The following is a 14,765-nucleotide window of genomic DNA, read 5'->3' on the forward strand; positions in this document are numbered from 1 at the left end:
CTTTCTATCTGTGACATTGCCAACCACTGATAGGCTGCTAATCCTTGGTGACTTAAATATCCACATGTGTTGTCCCTCCAAACCTTTGGTTAGTGGAGTTTTACAACTCTTGGAGTCATACAACTTGACCCAGTCTGTCAATGGCTCTACTCACAAGCAGGGCCACACTCTGGACCTCATCTTGTCATTTGGGCTTTCAGTGATCAGTGTTGAGGTGATTAATGTCCATCTGATCATAATTTCATTTTGTTTAATATTCCCATTCCTCACTCATCTTCTAAACAAAACCGGACCCCCTCTCTTATACGCCCTATAACATCTGAAACTGCTCCTCAGTTCTCAGCCGCCTTTGCTGTATCTCCATTAGCCTTAGACAAGAAGAACCAAATAAACTCTGATCTCATAAGAGCTGAATGTAAAACTGTATATATTTTACTTTAAACGGATTCAATTTCTGGATTGTATTAAATTGTATTAAAAGAAGTTGTCTGCTTGTAACTGCATACAGTAAAGTTAGAACAGGATGTACTCAAGATGTGCTATATATACGATCATGGGCCTCACAACGAGAAACAAGAAACAGTTGGGGGTGAAAGAGCGTTGAAACCTTTAGTGAGGTATAAACATCAATACTGTAAAAGGGGATGCAGCTGTCACTGATGCATGATAATATACTCTGCTTACGCATACAGGGCGTATGCAACCCTTTAAATAGTGAAGCTTGTGTATTTCTTTTTTGAGATCTACCGAACTACGCTGTGTTTTGGTTAGTGTTGGGAAGTGCCAAATGTTACAGTGGGGAAAACGTGGTTGCAAGTTGGACATCTACTGTGTTAGAGTCAGTGTTACTCGTGGCACAGAATTAAAGGGGGTTGCAAATGGGAAGGTCATATTAACTCGCAGGTTTTTTTTTTTCTAAGCAGGAGTAGGGTGGAGGCAAGCTCCAGGAGTTGAACAGACTTAACATGAAACTCACACTGATTTCATTTCCTACCACAGGTTTGCAGGTCCAGAGCAAAGCTACCGGAGAGAATTTCTGATGTTTTCTGAGAAATAATGTCACTAACCTTTTTCATTTAATTTCCTAGTTGTGGTGAAGTGACACATGGAAGTGTGTCAAAAAGGGGGGAATTCTAGGTTTAACATGAAACAGTGACTTGTATGATCAGTTTTCTATGACTTTATGGTGATTTGTGTGATTAACAATTCAGGTACAGGTAAAACTCAAGATTATAATGAACCATAACTTCCCAGAACTTGACATGTTTTCCTAGGGAACCAGCGAGACGGCCCAGTCAGTGATTGAGGTCAAGGGTCGTGCTGTTTGGGGTGCAGCAATAACCACGAAGGGGGTTGGCGGAAATCCAGAAGGACCAGACCAAAAAGGCCAGCGCCCTGACTCAGCTGAGTCAGAGAAACACCCAGACCTCAACAAAAGGGGGCAGAATAATCCCCCAGTCTGTGGAAAAGACCTCAGGGTAATCCACCCCTGAGGTTGAAGCAAGAAGAGCGCAGAGAATCGCCAGTCCCGGAAAATTATTTTTTAAACTGTAAAGAAGGTCAAAAGCCCCTTAGACAGAGGTTCTAGTCTGAGCACAAAGGTAGAAGCTGGAAAGTAATGGGAGGTCTGAGAGTATTAGCTTTACTAATAGTCTGTGTGATTTTTATGTTATGTCAATTTCCCTCTCTGGACAGTCATCCCACATCTGGTCCACCCGTTAATGGGGGACAGACTGTCCAGAGAGGGAAAAAAGAGTGACAACTAAGAGAACTGACATGTACTGGGTATAGAAATAGCAACCTGTGGTTAGACTGGCTAATTCAAAATGCAAAGGAACAAAAGGTGTCAGACTGTGTGGCGTGCGGAGCCACCCGTCCATATCTGTTCACTGAACCGCCCCTCTCTATCACAGTGACACATGGGGATTTGGTGGTATGCTTAAAATAACCACAAGTGCTGTCTCTACAGGAAACTGCTTAACTCTGTCGAGCCTGCTTCCACTAATCATAATAAAACACCTTTCACCCTGAGAAAAGCTAACTATACTTGTATTAATTTTACAGTGAGCAATGAGGGAAGTCAGAAGTTTGACGCAGGAGAGATCCCAGCGGACTGGTGTATGGTGGTGTATCCAGCCCGAGGGAATGCCTGCAGGGAAAACATGACATAAACTGGCCCGTGGGCAGTGTTGGGAAGGTTACTTTTAAAATGTATTCCATTACAGAATACTGAATACATGGCCCAAAATGTATTCTGTAACGTATTCCGTTACATTACTCAATGAGAGTAACGTATTCTGAATACTTTGGAATACTTAATATATTATCATGCTGTTTACAACTACGTGAATGTACTATTGCTGTGATTTATTACTGTTACTGAAGGTCCATGACTCCGAACAGTAGTAAAGGGACCTCGGGCTAATACAGTGGGTTCCGTGTCGGGCTGGTAGCCGAAAAATAGCTTTACTTTGTTGTCTGGGTCAACTTTGCTTGCCAGAGACAGAGAGGCGTTGAAAGGCTGCTCCAACGGAACTTATTTTTCCGGAGGAAAACACGAACACAGTGTACAATTGAGTCTTAATAGCTTACTTAATAGCTTACTTAATAGCTTACTAGCTTACGCCCCACAGCTTACTTACTGTGGGGCGATCGTGGCTCAAGAGTTGGGAGTTCGCCTTGTAATCGGAAGGTTGCGGTTCGAGCCCCAGCTTGGACAGTCTCGGTTGTTGTGTCCTTGGGCAAGACACTTCACCCGTTGCCTACTGGTGGTGGTCAGAGGGCCCGGTGGCGCCAGTGTTCGGCAGCCTCGCCTCTGTCAGTGCGCCCCAGGGTGGCTGTGGCTGGACGATCTGATATCCTCGTGTTGGCGTTGTTCCCACATCATCATAATTAATGTTGTTCCAGGGTCCACATTACAAGTAACCAATCACCTTCTTGTGACGTCATACTTTTGCGACTTGAAAAATACCGCCTTAAAAAACAAATGTTCTTGAAACCGCCTTTTGTCCGCCGATCCAGCAATTTCAATTCCTCTCAAGATACTTTTCTTTAATAAGCGGTAAGCATAATACATATGTTTTCCTTGAAATGGATAGCTGTTTGTTTGCTAGTGACAGGCTACTTATGAACCAGTGTTCTCCAGACAGAGAATTGCGTGTCAATGTATTATGATTTATTATGAAAGTACAGGTGAATATAGCTCTCCGTCAATATATTATGATATATAATAAATGTACAGGTGGATATAGCTGTCATAACAATGTCAGGCAAAATTGCAGTAGCTTCCTGATCATTTTACAAACATAAGTGAAGAGAATTTGAACTAAAAGGCCTAGACTAATGGTTGTGTGCTGAATCTATGAATCAAACTATCACCTGGAAACATAATTAACTGGTCCATAGCCGTGAAACTGGACATGAGTTCTTGATTCTATGGAGATTAACAGTAATCCAGAAATTTACAAACTTGTCCTGGGCCATCGTGTAAATGTTGTCCCTGGGACATTGTGTTAAAGTTGTCCCTGGGACATCGTGTAAAAGTTGTCCCTGGGACATCGTGTTAATGTTGTCCCTGGGACATCGTGTTAAAGTTGTCCCTGGGACATCGTGTTAATGTTGTCCCTGGGACATCGTGTTAAAGTTGTCCCTGGGACATCGTGTTAATGTTGTCCCTGGGACATCGTGTAAATGTTGTCCCTGGGACATCGTGTTAAAGTTGTCCCTGGGACATCGTGTAAAAGTTGTCCCTGGGACATCGTGTTAAAGTTGTCCCTGGGACATCGTGTAAATGTTGCCAGAGACATACCATATGAAAGTTTAGCCTCTTTTAGCCCCTGTTTGTTTTATATTATAAGTCGCATGAAGTATGGCGTCACAAGAAGGTGATTGGTCACTTGCAATGTTGAACCTGGAACAACATTTATTATGATGATGTGGGAACAACGCCAACACGAGGAAATCAGATCGTCCGGCTGTGGCTACTATGTAGCTTGCCATCACCAGTGTGTGAATGTGTGTGTGAATGGGTGGATGTCTGGATATGTAAAGCGCTTTGGGGTCCTTAGGGACTAGTAAAGTGCTATATAAATACAGGCCATTTACCATTTACTTACAAATGGGCTCGTCAGACACTCTTCTTGGCTGCAGTGGTTATTATTATATTTACATGCTTCCAGCTCCCGTTTTGCTCCGTGACAGCTCGGACTTTGCCTTTCTCTCCTCCCTCGCTCACAGACACATAACGTGTATGGCAGTCCATTCTCCTGCAGCACGGACTACACTGCCCATGAGGCTACATTCTTTAGGGCCATGCCTGTAGCATTCTGCCTTTTAGCTTAGCACAACAACAACAACAAAAAGCGCTCTCTCACCCAGGAAACATGCAGAGAGAGAGCGCTTCACCCTGTAACCATGGCAACCGTAACGCTGCTGCCTGGAACAACAGAACATAGCTGTCAAACTAACCCAAATAATCCTGACCCGCGACAATATGAAACAGGAAAGTACCGCCGTGTAATCCATTTATTTCAACAAAGTAACTGTATTCTGAATACCACCTTTTTAAACGGTAACTGTAACGGAATACAGTTACTCATATTTTGTATTCTAAATACGTAACGGCGGTACATGTATTCCGTTACTCCCCAACACTGCCCGTGGGCAAGAGCGGGTTTGTACTATTATGCTGGGTGAAAAGGGGGTAAGGGTCTCAGGAAACAGGGCAGGGCAGCTCACAGCCCGGCGTAGACGCCAGGTGCTGTCCTGAAGGTCCACTTAGTTGTTTGACTTATGTTCGGGGTTTCTAATCTATATGGACGCCATAGGGGTCCCTAGGGGAGTCCCTGTTGAATATAATTATATTAGTTGATCAGGTCAGGTCAGAATTGGCCTTTAACCACTGTGCTGACAGAGGAGTAGCAGCATCAGAAGTATGGTGACCTTTTTGGGACACTGAACCTTTGATTTTTAAGTGATATGATGACAAATTCAGTCCCTTCATGAAATTGTGTATGTGCTCATTGAAATGTGTCAGTCTCTGCTGCAGCTGGAAGTTACTGCAGTTTCTGTTCAGTCTGACTGAGGGAGGTTTTTGTAAGACTGTTTTTCACTGTGTGAACACATGCTGACTGTTAGGATAGTGCCAACTCTGACAGTAATAAACTGCTGCATCTTCAGCCTGGACTCCACTGATGGTCAGAGTGAAGTCAGAGTTTGATCCACTGCCTGTAAAACGATCTGGAATCCCTGATGCTCGACTGCTAGCGTAGTAAATGAGCAGTTTGGGAGGTTGTCCACTTTTCTGTTGATACCAGGATAAATTATTACCATTAACATCCTGACTGGTCCTACACTTGATATTCACAGATCCTCCCACAGCAGAGCTCACTGCTCCAGGCTGAGTCACTGTGATCTGTCCTCTGGACTCTGAGGATACAGAGACAAAAACATAAAGCAGCTTCATGGTTTTGTGGGCTTCATTTCAGAGGGACAGATGTTGATAGAGGAGAGGAGTTTGATTCTCTGGACTTTACCTGTGAAGCAGCAGCAGAGGAGAGTCCAGATGAGGACGCAGATCAAAGTCATGTTTTTGATGAGGAGGATTTCTGTGGCTTCTGTTGTGATGAAGGACAGCTGTCAGTCATCCAGTGTTCAACTCTCAGGACTATAAACTCTCCCAGAGCACTGGAGCATGGTGCTGCTGATGCAAAGTGCCTCTCTATGGAAATCATCTGACTGACTCACACAGGGACTTGCATCACATTGAAATGTGTTTGCTTTACACAGTTTAATATGTGATGTACAATTAAAGTTAAAACATCATCAAATATAAAAATGTATAACAAGGCTTCTCTAGTCTGGTATAACAGCTGTCATTATAAAAAGAACATGCTGTGATCATGAAAATAATTCACCATCTATAAATTCTAAGGTTTTACATATCAGAACAATCAAACATCTGCTGATCCTTACCATGTTAGAATATTGTGTAAAATAATCTCAGATGAACATCAACACAACATATGAAACTGTCACACATTGTGTAAATATGTGTGACAATCAAAGGTTTGTAGAACCATGTAAAACTTGAAGTAATCACTTCCTGTATGACTTCATCATTCCTCATATCTTTGTAGAGGAATTTTGGCCCCCTGCTCTTTACAGCATTGCCTCAGTTCATTGAACTTTGCAGTTTCAGTTTCAGTTTCAGTTTTATTTCTATAGCACATTTAAAAGACCCAGGTACATCAAAGTGCTTCACAGACAAGCGGCATTTGCAAGGTTACAGCAGTAAAGGAGCAGGAAAATACAATTATCAGCAAAAGAAAATACATTTATAAGATTGTGACGTGGCAACAAGCATGAACCGGGGAAAAGTTAAAAAGTTGTTTGGAAGGCAAGCTTAAACAGGTGGGTTTTTAATTGTGATTTAAAGGATTGGATGGATTTTGACGCACGGACATCAATCAGCAAGCTGTTCCAAAGTTTTGGTGCGGCAAAAGCAAAAGCACGATCCCCCCTACTCTTCCGTCGAGACATTGGTTGCATTAAGAGCCCCTGGTTAGAGGATCTGAGTGCTCTCGTGGGGATGTATAGGTCAAGGAGGTCAATTAAGTAGCTGGGTGCCAGGTTATTTAAAATTTTAAAAGTGTATAAAAGGACTTTAAAAACAATACGGTATTTGACGGGGAGCGAGTGAAGGTTGGCGAAGGTGGGTGTGATATGATCATGTCTTCTGGTGCCGCTTAAAAGGCGTGCTGCGGCATTCTGGACTAGTTGCAGGCGTTGGATGAGGGAAAGTTGGAGGCCTAAATAAAGAGAATTACAGTAGTCCAATCTTTGCAGACATTCATTTATGCACAGCTCTCATCACAGCATTTCAGCTGGACTGAGATCTGGACTTTGACTGGGCAATTGCAACACCTTCATATTTTTTCTTCTGATGTCATTCTCTTCTAGATTTGCTGCTGTGTTTGGGATCATTGTCCTGTTTTGGGACCCAATTTCAGACAAACTTCAAACAGATGTGCTCCCAGACTCGACTCTCAGGACAGTGTTGCTGCTCTTGAACTGGGACGCTGGGACTCTGTTACTAATACAAAGTAACATGTTATGGTAATCACATTACATTTTTCAATAATAATAAAGTAATATAACACATTACTGTACTAAATTTAATGATTATATTACAGTTACTACACTGGTGTTATTACCTTTACAAAGTGTCTCCAGTTATCTGTGTGGCAGGTGGATAGAAAGAAAAAAAAATCAAACAGACATGTTTTTTTCATATTCTTGTACACTTGCGCTACAATCAGCTGATTTCAGTTTGTGTGCAGCAGCACAGATATACAGCTTTTGAGAAGTGGAGATGTGGATATTACTTTTATTTTTATTTCAGAAAAGGACAAGCGTGCGATGATAAAGTGGAAACTACATCAGAGACAGAAACAATCACATTTTACTGGAAACACAACTTCAGCTCTCTGCATGTATCTGCACAGACAGCATTTGAATGCAACGCTAGCCAAGAACCCAGAGTGATTTCAAAGCTGAGTGAAGCCGACACCAGCCCAGCAGCCAGACCCTGAACTCCAACAGGTAACAAAAGCAGTGATGAGCAGTGAGGCATGAAGCCTCAGTTTCTACCTGCTCATGTTTCTCCAGTAGAACCACTGTGGTGATCGCTCTGAGGTCTGTTTGGGCTGCTTTTCATCTTTGCTTTGTGGTGTTAGCATTGTGTTTATAATTACACACTAAAAAGACAGATTGTTTGTGTGTCCTCATTAAGATACAGATTTGTGTTGGTGTACAGTTGGGACTGTAGTCTTTAGGTTTATAGTGTTAACTGGTAATTAAGTGACAATGCATTTCAGGTCATTTTACAGAGTAACAATGAAGTAATATAAAAAGTAGTGTAACTAAGTACTTTCTCTGGTAAGTATTGAAGTAACTTTTGAACATGTGTAAACAATGAACTATTATTGCAATTGGTACATTTTCAGACTGAAGACATAAAACTATTTTCTGCTTTTTAATGAATATGTTTGATATCAGTATTAGCATTACTGCTATTTGATTGGGAGATCAGCCATCTGATGTAAAGTGTTTGGAGACTCACTGATTTTAAAAGACTTTAATTATTTTGACAAAACAGTCTAATATTTCTTTACTGAAGAACATTTTTGTACTTCAGTAAAGAAATATATATAGATATATATAGTCAAAATGTCTTGATTTAATTTGATGGCATTATGAGATTTGGAAATGATTGCATTATGTGAAAGTTGTCTGAAAAGCTGTGTGTGTGTGTGTGTGTGTGTGTGTGTGTGTGTGTGTGTGTGTGTGTCCTCAGTGAACTGTATCAGCCTCTGCAGTACTCTGCACTTACTTCCGGTTGCGCCGTAAGATGGCTGCACCGACGAGAGCTCCCAGTCATCTCAGCAAAAATGTTATTATTTATTTTGTACTGCTTTCTATTTCTGTGCGCTGGCAGCGATCATACACTCGGTATGACAGACAAACGCTTCTGGAGCTACGTTCGTCAGCCAGTTCGGACTTTACAGCGGGTTTCGACTCCGTGGACGCTCTGCTGCCTGGGATCCTTTGTTTACTCGCGCGACGTCGAGGGAAAACAAAGAGGGGGAAACGCGCCGGAGTTTTGTGCCGAACGCGACAGAGAAACAGCAAGCCACCTCTCCCCAGCATCCTGCTAGCGAATCTCCAGTCTCTGGACAACAAACTTGACGAGCTGCATGCACGGATTAAACACCAACAAGACATCAGGAACTGCTGCGTTCTGGCCTTCACAGAGACATGGCTGGAGCCCAGCGTCCCCGACTGCGCCATCACGCCGGATGGATTCACTGTTTACCGGGGAGACCAAACGAAGGACTCAGGCAAGAAAAGGGGAGGAGGGGTGTGCTTTATGGTTAACTCCTTGTGGGCTAGAGATGTGTGTATCTTAAAAACTTACTGCTCTCAGAGCCTCGAGCTGCTGACCATTAAAGTCAGGCCTTTTACCTCCCGAGGGAGTTCAGCTCAGTTCTCCTCTCAGCTGTTTACATTCCTCCACACGCTGATAAAGCTACTGCTATGGACGAACTGTATGACATCATCACTGGACTTGAGAACAAAAATCCAGAAGCTGCCTTTATTGTGCTGGGAGACTTCAACAGAGCCAACATGAAGAAGGTTCTCCCCAAATACTATCAGCACATTTCCTTCCCCACAAGAGGTGATCAAACATTGGACCACTGTTACACTCCATTCAAAGAGCGCTACAAACCCCTCCCCCGCCCAGCTTTTGGTAAGGCAGACCTTTGTTCCATACTGCTGCTGCCTGCATACAGACAAAGACTAAAACAGGAAAAACCAGCTTCCAGGGTTATTTACAAATGGGACAGTGAGGCTGAGGAGGTCCTGCAGGACTGCTTTGAGACAACTGACTGGCAGATATTTGTGGATGCAGCTGATGGCAACATCAATGAACTCACAGACTCTGTCATTGGATATATTGGAAAGTGCATGGATGATATCATCACAAAAACCGCATATATCCAAATCAGAAACCCTGGGTAAATAAAGACGTTCGCGCCAAGCTAAAAGTGCGGACCTCTGCCTTTAACTCTGGGGATGCTGATGCTTATAAAGCAGCCAGGTATGACCTCCGAAAGTCCATAAAAAAGGGCAGAAAGGACTACAGGGACAAAATGGAGTCCAGCTACCACAGCTTTGACACCAGGCGACTGTGGAATGGACTGCGTTGCATCACTGACTACAAGAAGGTAAACACAGTCAGTGTTCAGCCCACTGCATCTCTTGCAGACGAGCTTAACAACTTCTATGCTCGTTTTGACGCAGACAACAGAGAGCAGATCCTCTACCCTCAGGAGGACAGTGAGGCTGTAACTTTAACTCTGAAAACAGAAGCTGTGAGATGGTCTTTCAAAAAGGTCAATCCTCACAAAGCACCGGGACCGGACGGCATCCCAGGCCGGCTACTCAGAGTGTGTGCAGACGAGCTGGCAGAGGTGTTCACCAACATCTTCAACCTCTCCCTGAGGCAGTCAGTGGTCCCCACGTCCCTCAAAGCATCCACCATCATTCCTGTTCCTAAGAAATCATTGGTCTCCTGTCTGAATGACTACCACCCTGTTGCACTGACATCCGTCATCATGAAGTGCCTGGAGCGGCTGGTCAAAGGTCACATCTGCTCCTCCCTCCCTGACACACTGGACCCTCTTCAGTTTGCCTATTGGACAAACAGAGCCACAGAGGATGCCATCGCCCTGGCAACACACACCACCCTCACTCACCTGGAGAAAGGGAATACATATGCAAGAATGCTCTTCATCGACTACAGCTCGGCATTTAACACCATCATCCCCTCAAACTTACCTCGAATCTTATTGACCTTGGGCTGGGAACACCGATCTGCAGATGTATTCTAAACTTCCTCACAAACAGGCCCCAGGTGGTGAGAGTTGGTAAGCACACCTCCTCACCACTCATCCTAAACACAGGTACCCCACAGGGTTGTGTGCTTAGCCCCCTCCTATATTCCCTGTTCACACACGACTGTGTTGCTAAACATGAGTCCAACATCATCATCAAGTTTGCGGATGACACAACCATCATAGGCCTCATCACAGACAACGACGAGACAGCCTATAGAGAGGAGGTGATGGCGCTGTACGAGTGGTGCCTGGAAAATAACCTGACTCTCAACATCAGCAAAACTAGAGAAATGATAGTGGACTACCGGAAACGACCAGTCAGAGAACACCAGCCCATCCACATCAACGGTGTCAAGGTCGAAAGGGTCAGCAGCTTCAAGTTCCTTGGAGTCAACATCACTGAGGACTTCTCCTGGACCCTCCACACAGACACTGCTATCAGGAAAGCTCGCCAGCGGCTTTACTTCCTGAGGAGGCTGAGGAAGTTTAGCATGAACGCTAACATCACCTCAAATTTTTACAGGTGTGCAATTGAGAGTTTGCTGACGAGCTGCATCACAGTTTGGTACGGAAGCTGCTCTGCCAGCAGCAGTAAATCATTACAGAGGGTTGTGAAAACAGCAGAGCACATCACTGGCACGAGGCTTCCTGCCATTCAGGATATTTATCACCAGCGATGCCTCCGTAAAGCACACAGCATCATCAAGGACCACAGCCACCCAGCACATCAGCTGTTCTCCTTGTTACCATCTGGCAGACGTTACAGGAGTCTGTCTGCTCGGACTACAAGACTTAAAAACAGTTTTTACCACCAAGCCATACGACACCTCAACCACAACACTTAAACACACACAACACAGTCCACAGGACGCACTCAGAAGCTACCCTGCAGCTTCACAAGTACTCTGTTTAATCTGCACTGGTCACTTCACTTTATTGTTATTGATATTTATATTTAAAAAGTGCAATACTGTAATTTTCTGCTGCTCATTCCTGTGCAATATCCCATCTGCCCTCCCGTCATATTTCTTTTCAATATTTTCTTATTTAATCACTAGTGTACATATATTTATATTTATAGATACATATATATTTAGTCATCTTTTCTCTTTTACCATGTCTCTCTAATATTTTTTTATTTTATTTTATTATATTATATTATATTTTATTATATTATATTTTCTCCTACTGTATCATGCTGCTGAGTGACTGCTGCTCGTCAAACACATTTCATTGCAATGTTGACCCTGTGCTAACTTGTATATGACAAATAAAACTGAAAACTGAAACTGAAAACTGAACAGTATCTTCCAGCTGCAGCTGTCAGTTCAGTTTCTGTTCAGTCTGACTGAGGGAGGTTTTTGTACGACTGTTTTTCACTGTGTGAACACATTTGAGCTGTGATAACTCTGACAGTAATAAACTGCTGCATCTTCAGCCTGGACTCCACTGATGGTCAGAGTGAAGTCAGAGTTTGATCCACTGCCTGTAAAACGAGCTGGAATCCCTGATACTCGATTGCTAGCACGATAAATGAGCAGTTTAGTAACTCCTCCATCTTTCTGTTGGTACCAGGCTAAATAGTAGTTGCTATAAACATGAACATTCTGACTGGTCCTACACTTGATGTTCACAGTTCCTCCCACAGCAGAGCTCACTGCTCCAGGCTGAGTCACTGTGATCTGTCCTCTGGACTCTGAGGATACAGAGACAAAAACATAAAGCAGCTTCATGGTTTTGTGGGCTTCATTTCAGAGGGACAGATGTTGATAGAGGAGAGGAGTTTGATTCTCTGGACTTTACCTGTGAAGCAGCAGCAGAGGAGAGTCCAGATGAGGACGCAGATCAAAGTCATGTTTTTGATGAGGAGGATTTCTGTGGCTTCTGTTGTGATGAAGGACAGCTGTCAGTCATCCAGTGTTCAACTCTCAGGACTATAAAGTCTCCCAGAGCACTGGAGCATGGTGCTGCTGATGCAAAGTGCCTCTCTATGGAAATGCTCTGACTGACACACACAGTGATGCTGTTTGTCGATGAATCAGCCACTTCATGATACTGACAGAAACAAAGGTGCTCATTTCAGAATCCAATTAGACTTATTTAAGTGGAAATTCTTTTTCTGAATGTCTCCTTTTATTTATCCCTTGTGCCCTCATCAAATTTTCCACCCTGTCGACACCTTCATATACAAAAATGCACATGCAGAAAATCTGCCATAAAGTCCTCATATGGCAATGTTTTTTTTCCTTGTTTTTCAAAAATAAATTGAGCCCTTTTCCAAATTAGCTTATTTTCACAGTTTTATCCCTTTAAATGCCACTTTAAACAGTTGAATTATTAATCTTTATTGAAAAAACTCACAAAAACTAAATATTTTACATATAATAAATAAGATGGGGATGGGACATTGGTGATTATTTGTGTCTTGGACATGTCAAAGTTGAGCAACAAAACTAATTTGATTGCTTGATTATTTTTTTGTGTAGTGCCAGATACTCCCTCTCAACAGCCCATTCAGTTCCACTGAAACCACAGTAAATACTTATATTTCAAGGGTTAAAACCCTGAAAATAATGTAATGTTTCATCAATTTGAAAAGGGCTCAAGTTGGTTAAGCGATTTATGAAAAACAAAAAAAGCTGAAAAAATATTGCTGTATGAGGATTTAACCTCCTAGGACCTGGCATCCACATATGTGGACATCACATTTTGGGTTGTTTAGACCTACAAGGGCCTGATATCCACTTACAAGGATGTTATACTGCCACTGTGCTATCGAAATTTTAGACCAATATCCTCATATGTGGCTCTCATTTTTCTCAGAAACAGAAATTTGGTAAAAAAAAAAAATAAAAAAAATTGGGTATTCTTTGTTTTTACATTCATCAGGTCCCAATATGCCCAAATATCAAAGAGAAATTAAAAATGAATGTCATGGAGGAGTTCGGGTCTTAGGAGGTTAATGCCAGATTCTGTGCTTGAACATTTTTGTCCACGAAGGTGTCGACAGGGTGCAAAATGCATCAACAGAGTACGGATGACATGTAAAAGTAAAAAGACACCAGATTTCAAAAATTCTACCAAAAAGAAAATTTCCAGCAAAAATCCATGTCACAAGCTATAACACAGCCAAAATGATCACCAAATAAAAAAAAAGTATAAAACATGCTGGAGGGGGCACAAGGGCTGGATCAGTACTTTTGTCCATTTCTTGTTGTAGAGCTGAAAGTTCAACATTTTAAATAAATAAAAATGTATCAAATATGCTCTTTGAATTAAGATTGGTGACCACTTTAAAATGTAAAGATCTGTTGATCCTGTTCCAGTCCCTAAATTTATGGCTCAAAGCATGAGAGGATGAGATGAGATGCCACAAGGCTGCTGCTGTTCTTTTAATAAAGCTTTTAATAAACAGGATGTAGTTCCTCCCAAAAGGACAGACAAAGTTCCTCTCTTGCTGTGAGAGGTTTTTGTACAGCGTTGTATCACTGTGTGAATGGCGAGCTGTTACACTGCTGACAATAATAAACTCCTGCATCTTCAGCCTGAACTCTGCTGATAGTCAGAGTGAAGTCAGTCCCAGATCCACTTCCACTGAAACGATCAGAAACTCCAGACTGACGGCTGCTAGCAGAATAAATTAAGAGTTTGGGAGATTCTCCGTCCTTTTGAAGGTACCAGTGGAGGCAGCTGCCAACACTTGAACTGGCTTTACATCTGACAGAGACAGTCTGTTCTGGAACAACAGACTGAGATCCAGGAGTCTGAGTCAGGACTTGTTCTCCTGATGAACCTGAAAACATGAAAACAAGCAAAAAAAGATGACCAACATCCAAACATTTGACGATCATTTCTCTAACATGGAGAACAGATGGAAGAAGGTCAGTGCTGCTTGTTCCAGAGTTTCTCCATCATAGCAGAACATCATTGTGGTGAACCTGGCTTCAGGCTGAAGCAAAGTTTTCACAGAGAGTCTCACCCTGAACAAGGAGCCCCAGGGTGGCCAGCAGTAGAGTCAGTGACATCATCATTGTGCTGCTGGTGTGTGAGTGGCTCTGAAAGGCCTGGACAGCCACTGATCAACACTGGCCTCTTAACAGCTGTGAGCAGAGAGGCAGGACACATATGCAAACACACAGAGTCAGCTGCAGCTGTCCTCAACATAAAAGGCTGATTTACTCTTAGTGAGCAGTGAATAATTAAATAATTTATGATATCGAGTGGAGAGAAACAAGTCTAATTTTAAAAAGGGATGATGATTAAAACTGTGTAGTTATTATAAAGTATTGTGTCATTGTTATAGGA

General features: G+C 42.7%; 1 gene segment (V, D, J or C); it reads right to left on the bottom strand.

Annotated features, from left to right (window-relative positions):
* Positions 1 to 5,100: 5,100 nt before the first annotated feature.
* Positions 5,101 to 5,586, bottom strand: LOC116321251. The segment is given in 2 exon segments: positions 5,101 to 5,427; positions 5,535 to 5,586. Coding segments are annotated over 2 exon segments (372 nt in total).
* Positions 5,587 to 14,765: the final 9,179 nt, after the last annotated feature.

The sequence above is a fragment of the Oreochromis aureus genome, linkage group 22, assembly GCF_013358895.1.
Source record: "Oreochromis aureus strain Israel breed Guangdong linkage group 22, ZZ_aureus, whole genome shotgun sequence".
Classification (NCBI taxonomy): domain Eukaryota; kingdom Metazoa; phylum Chordata; class Actinopteri; order Cichliformes; family Cichlidae; genus Oreochromis; species Oreochromis aureus.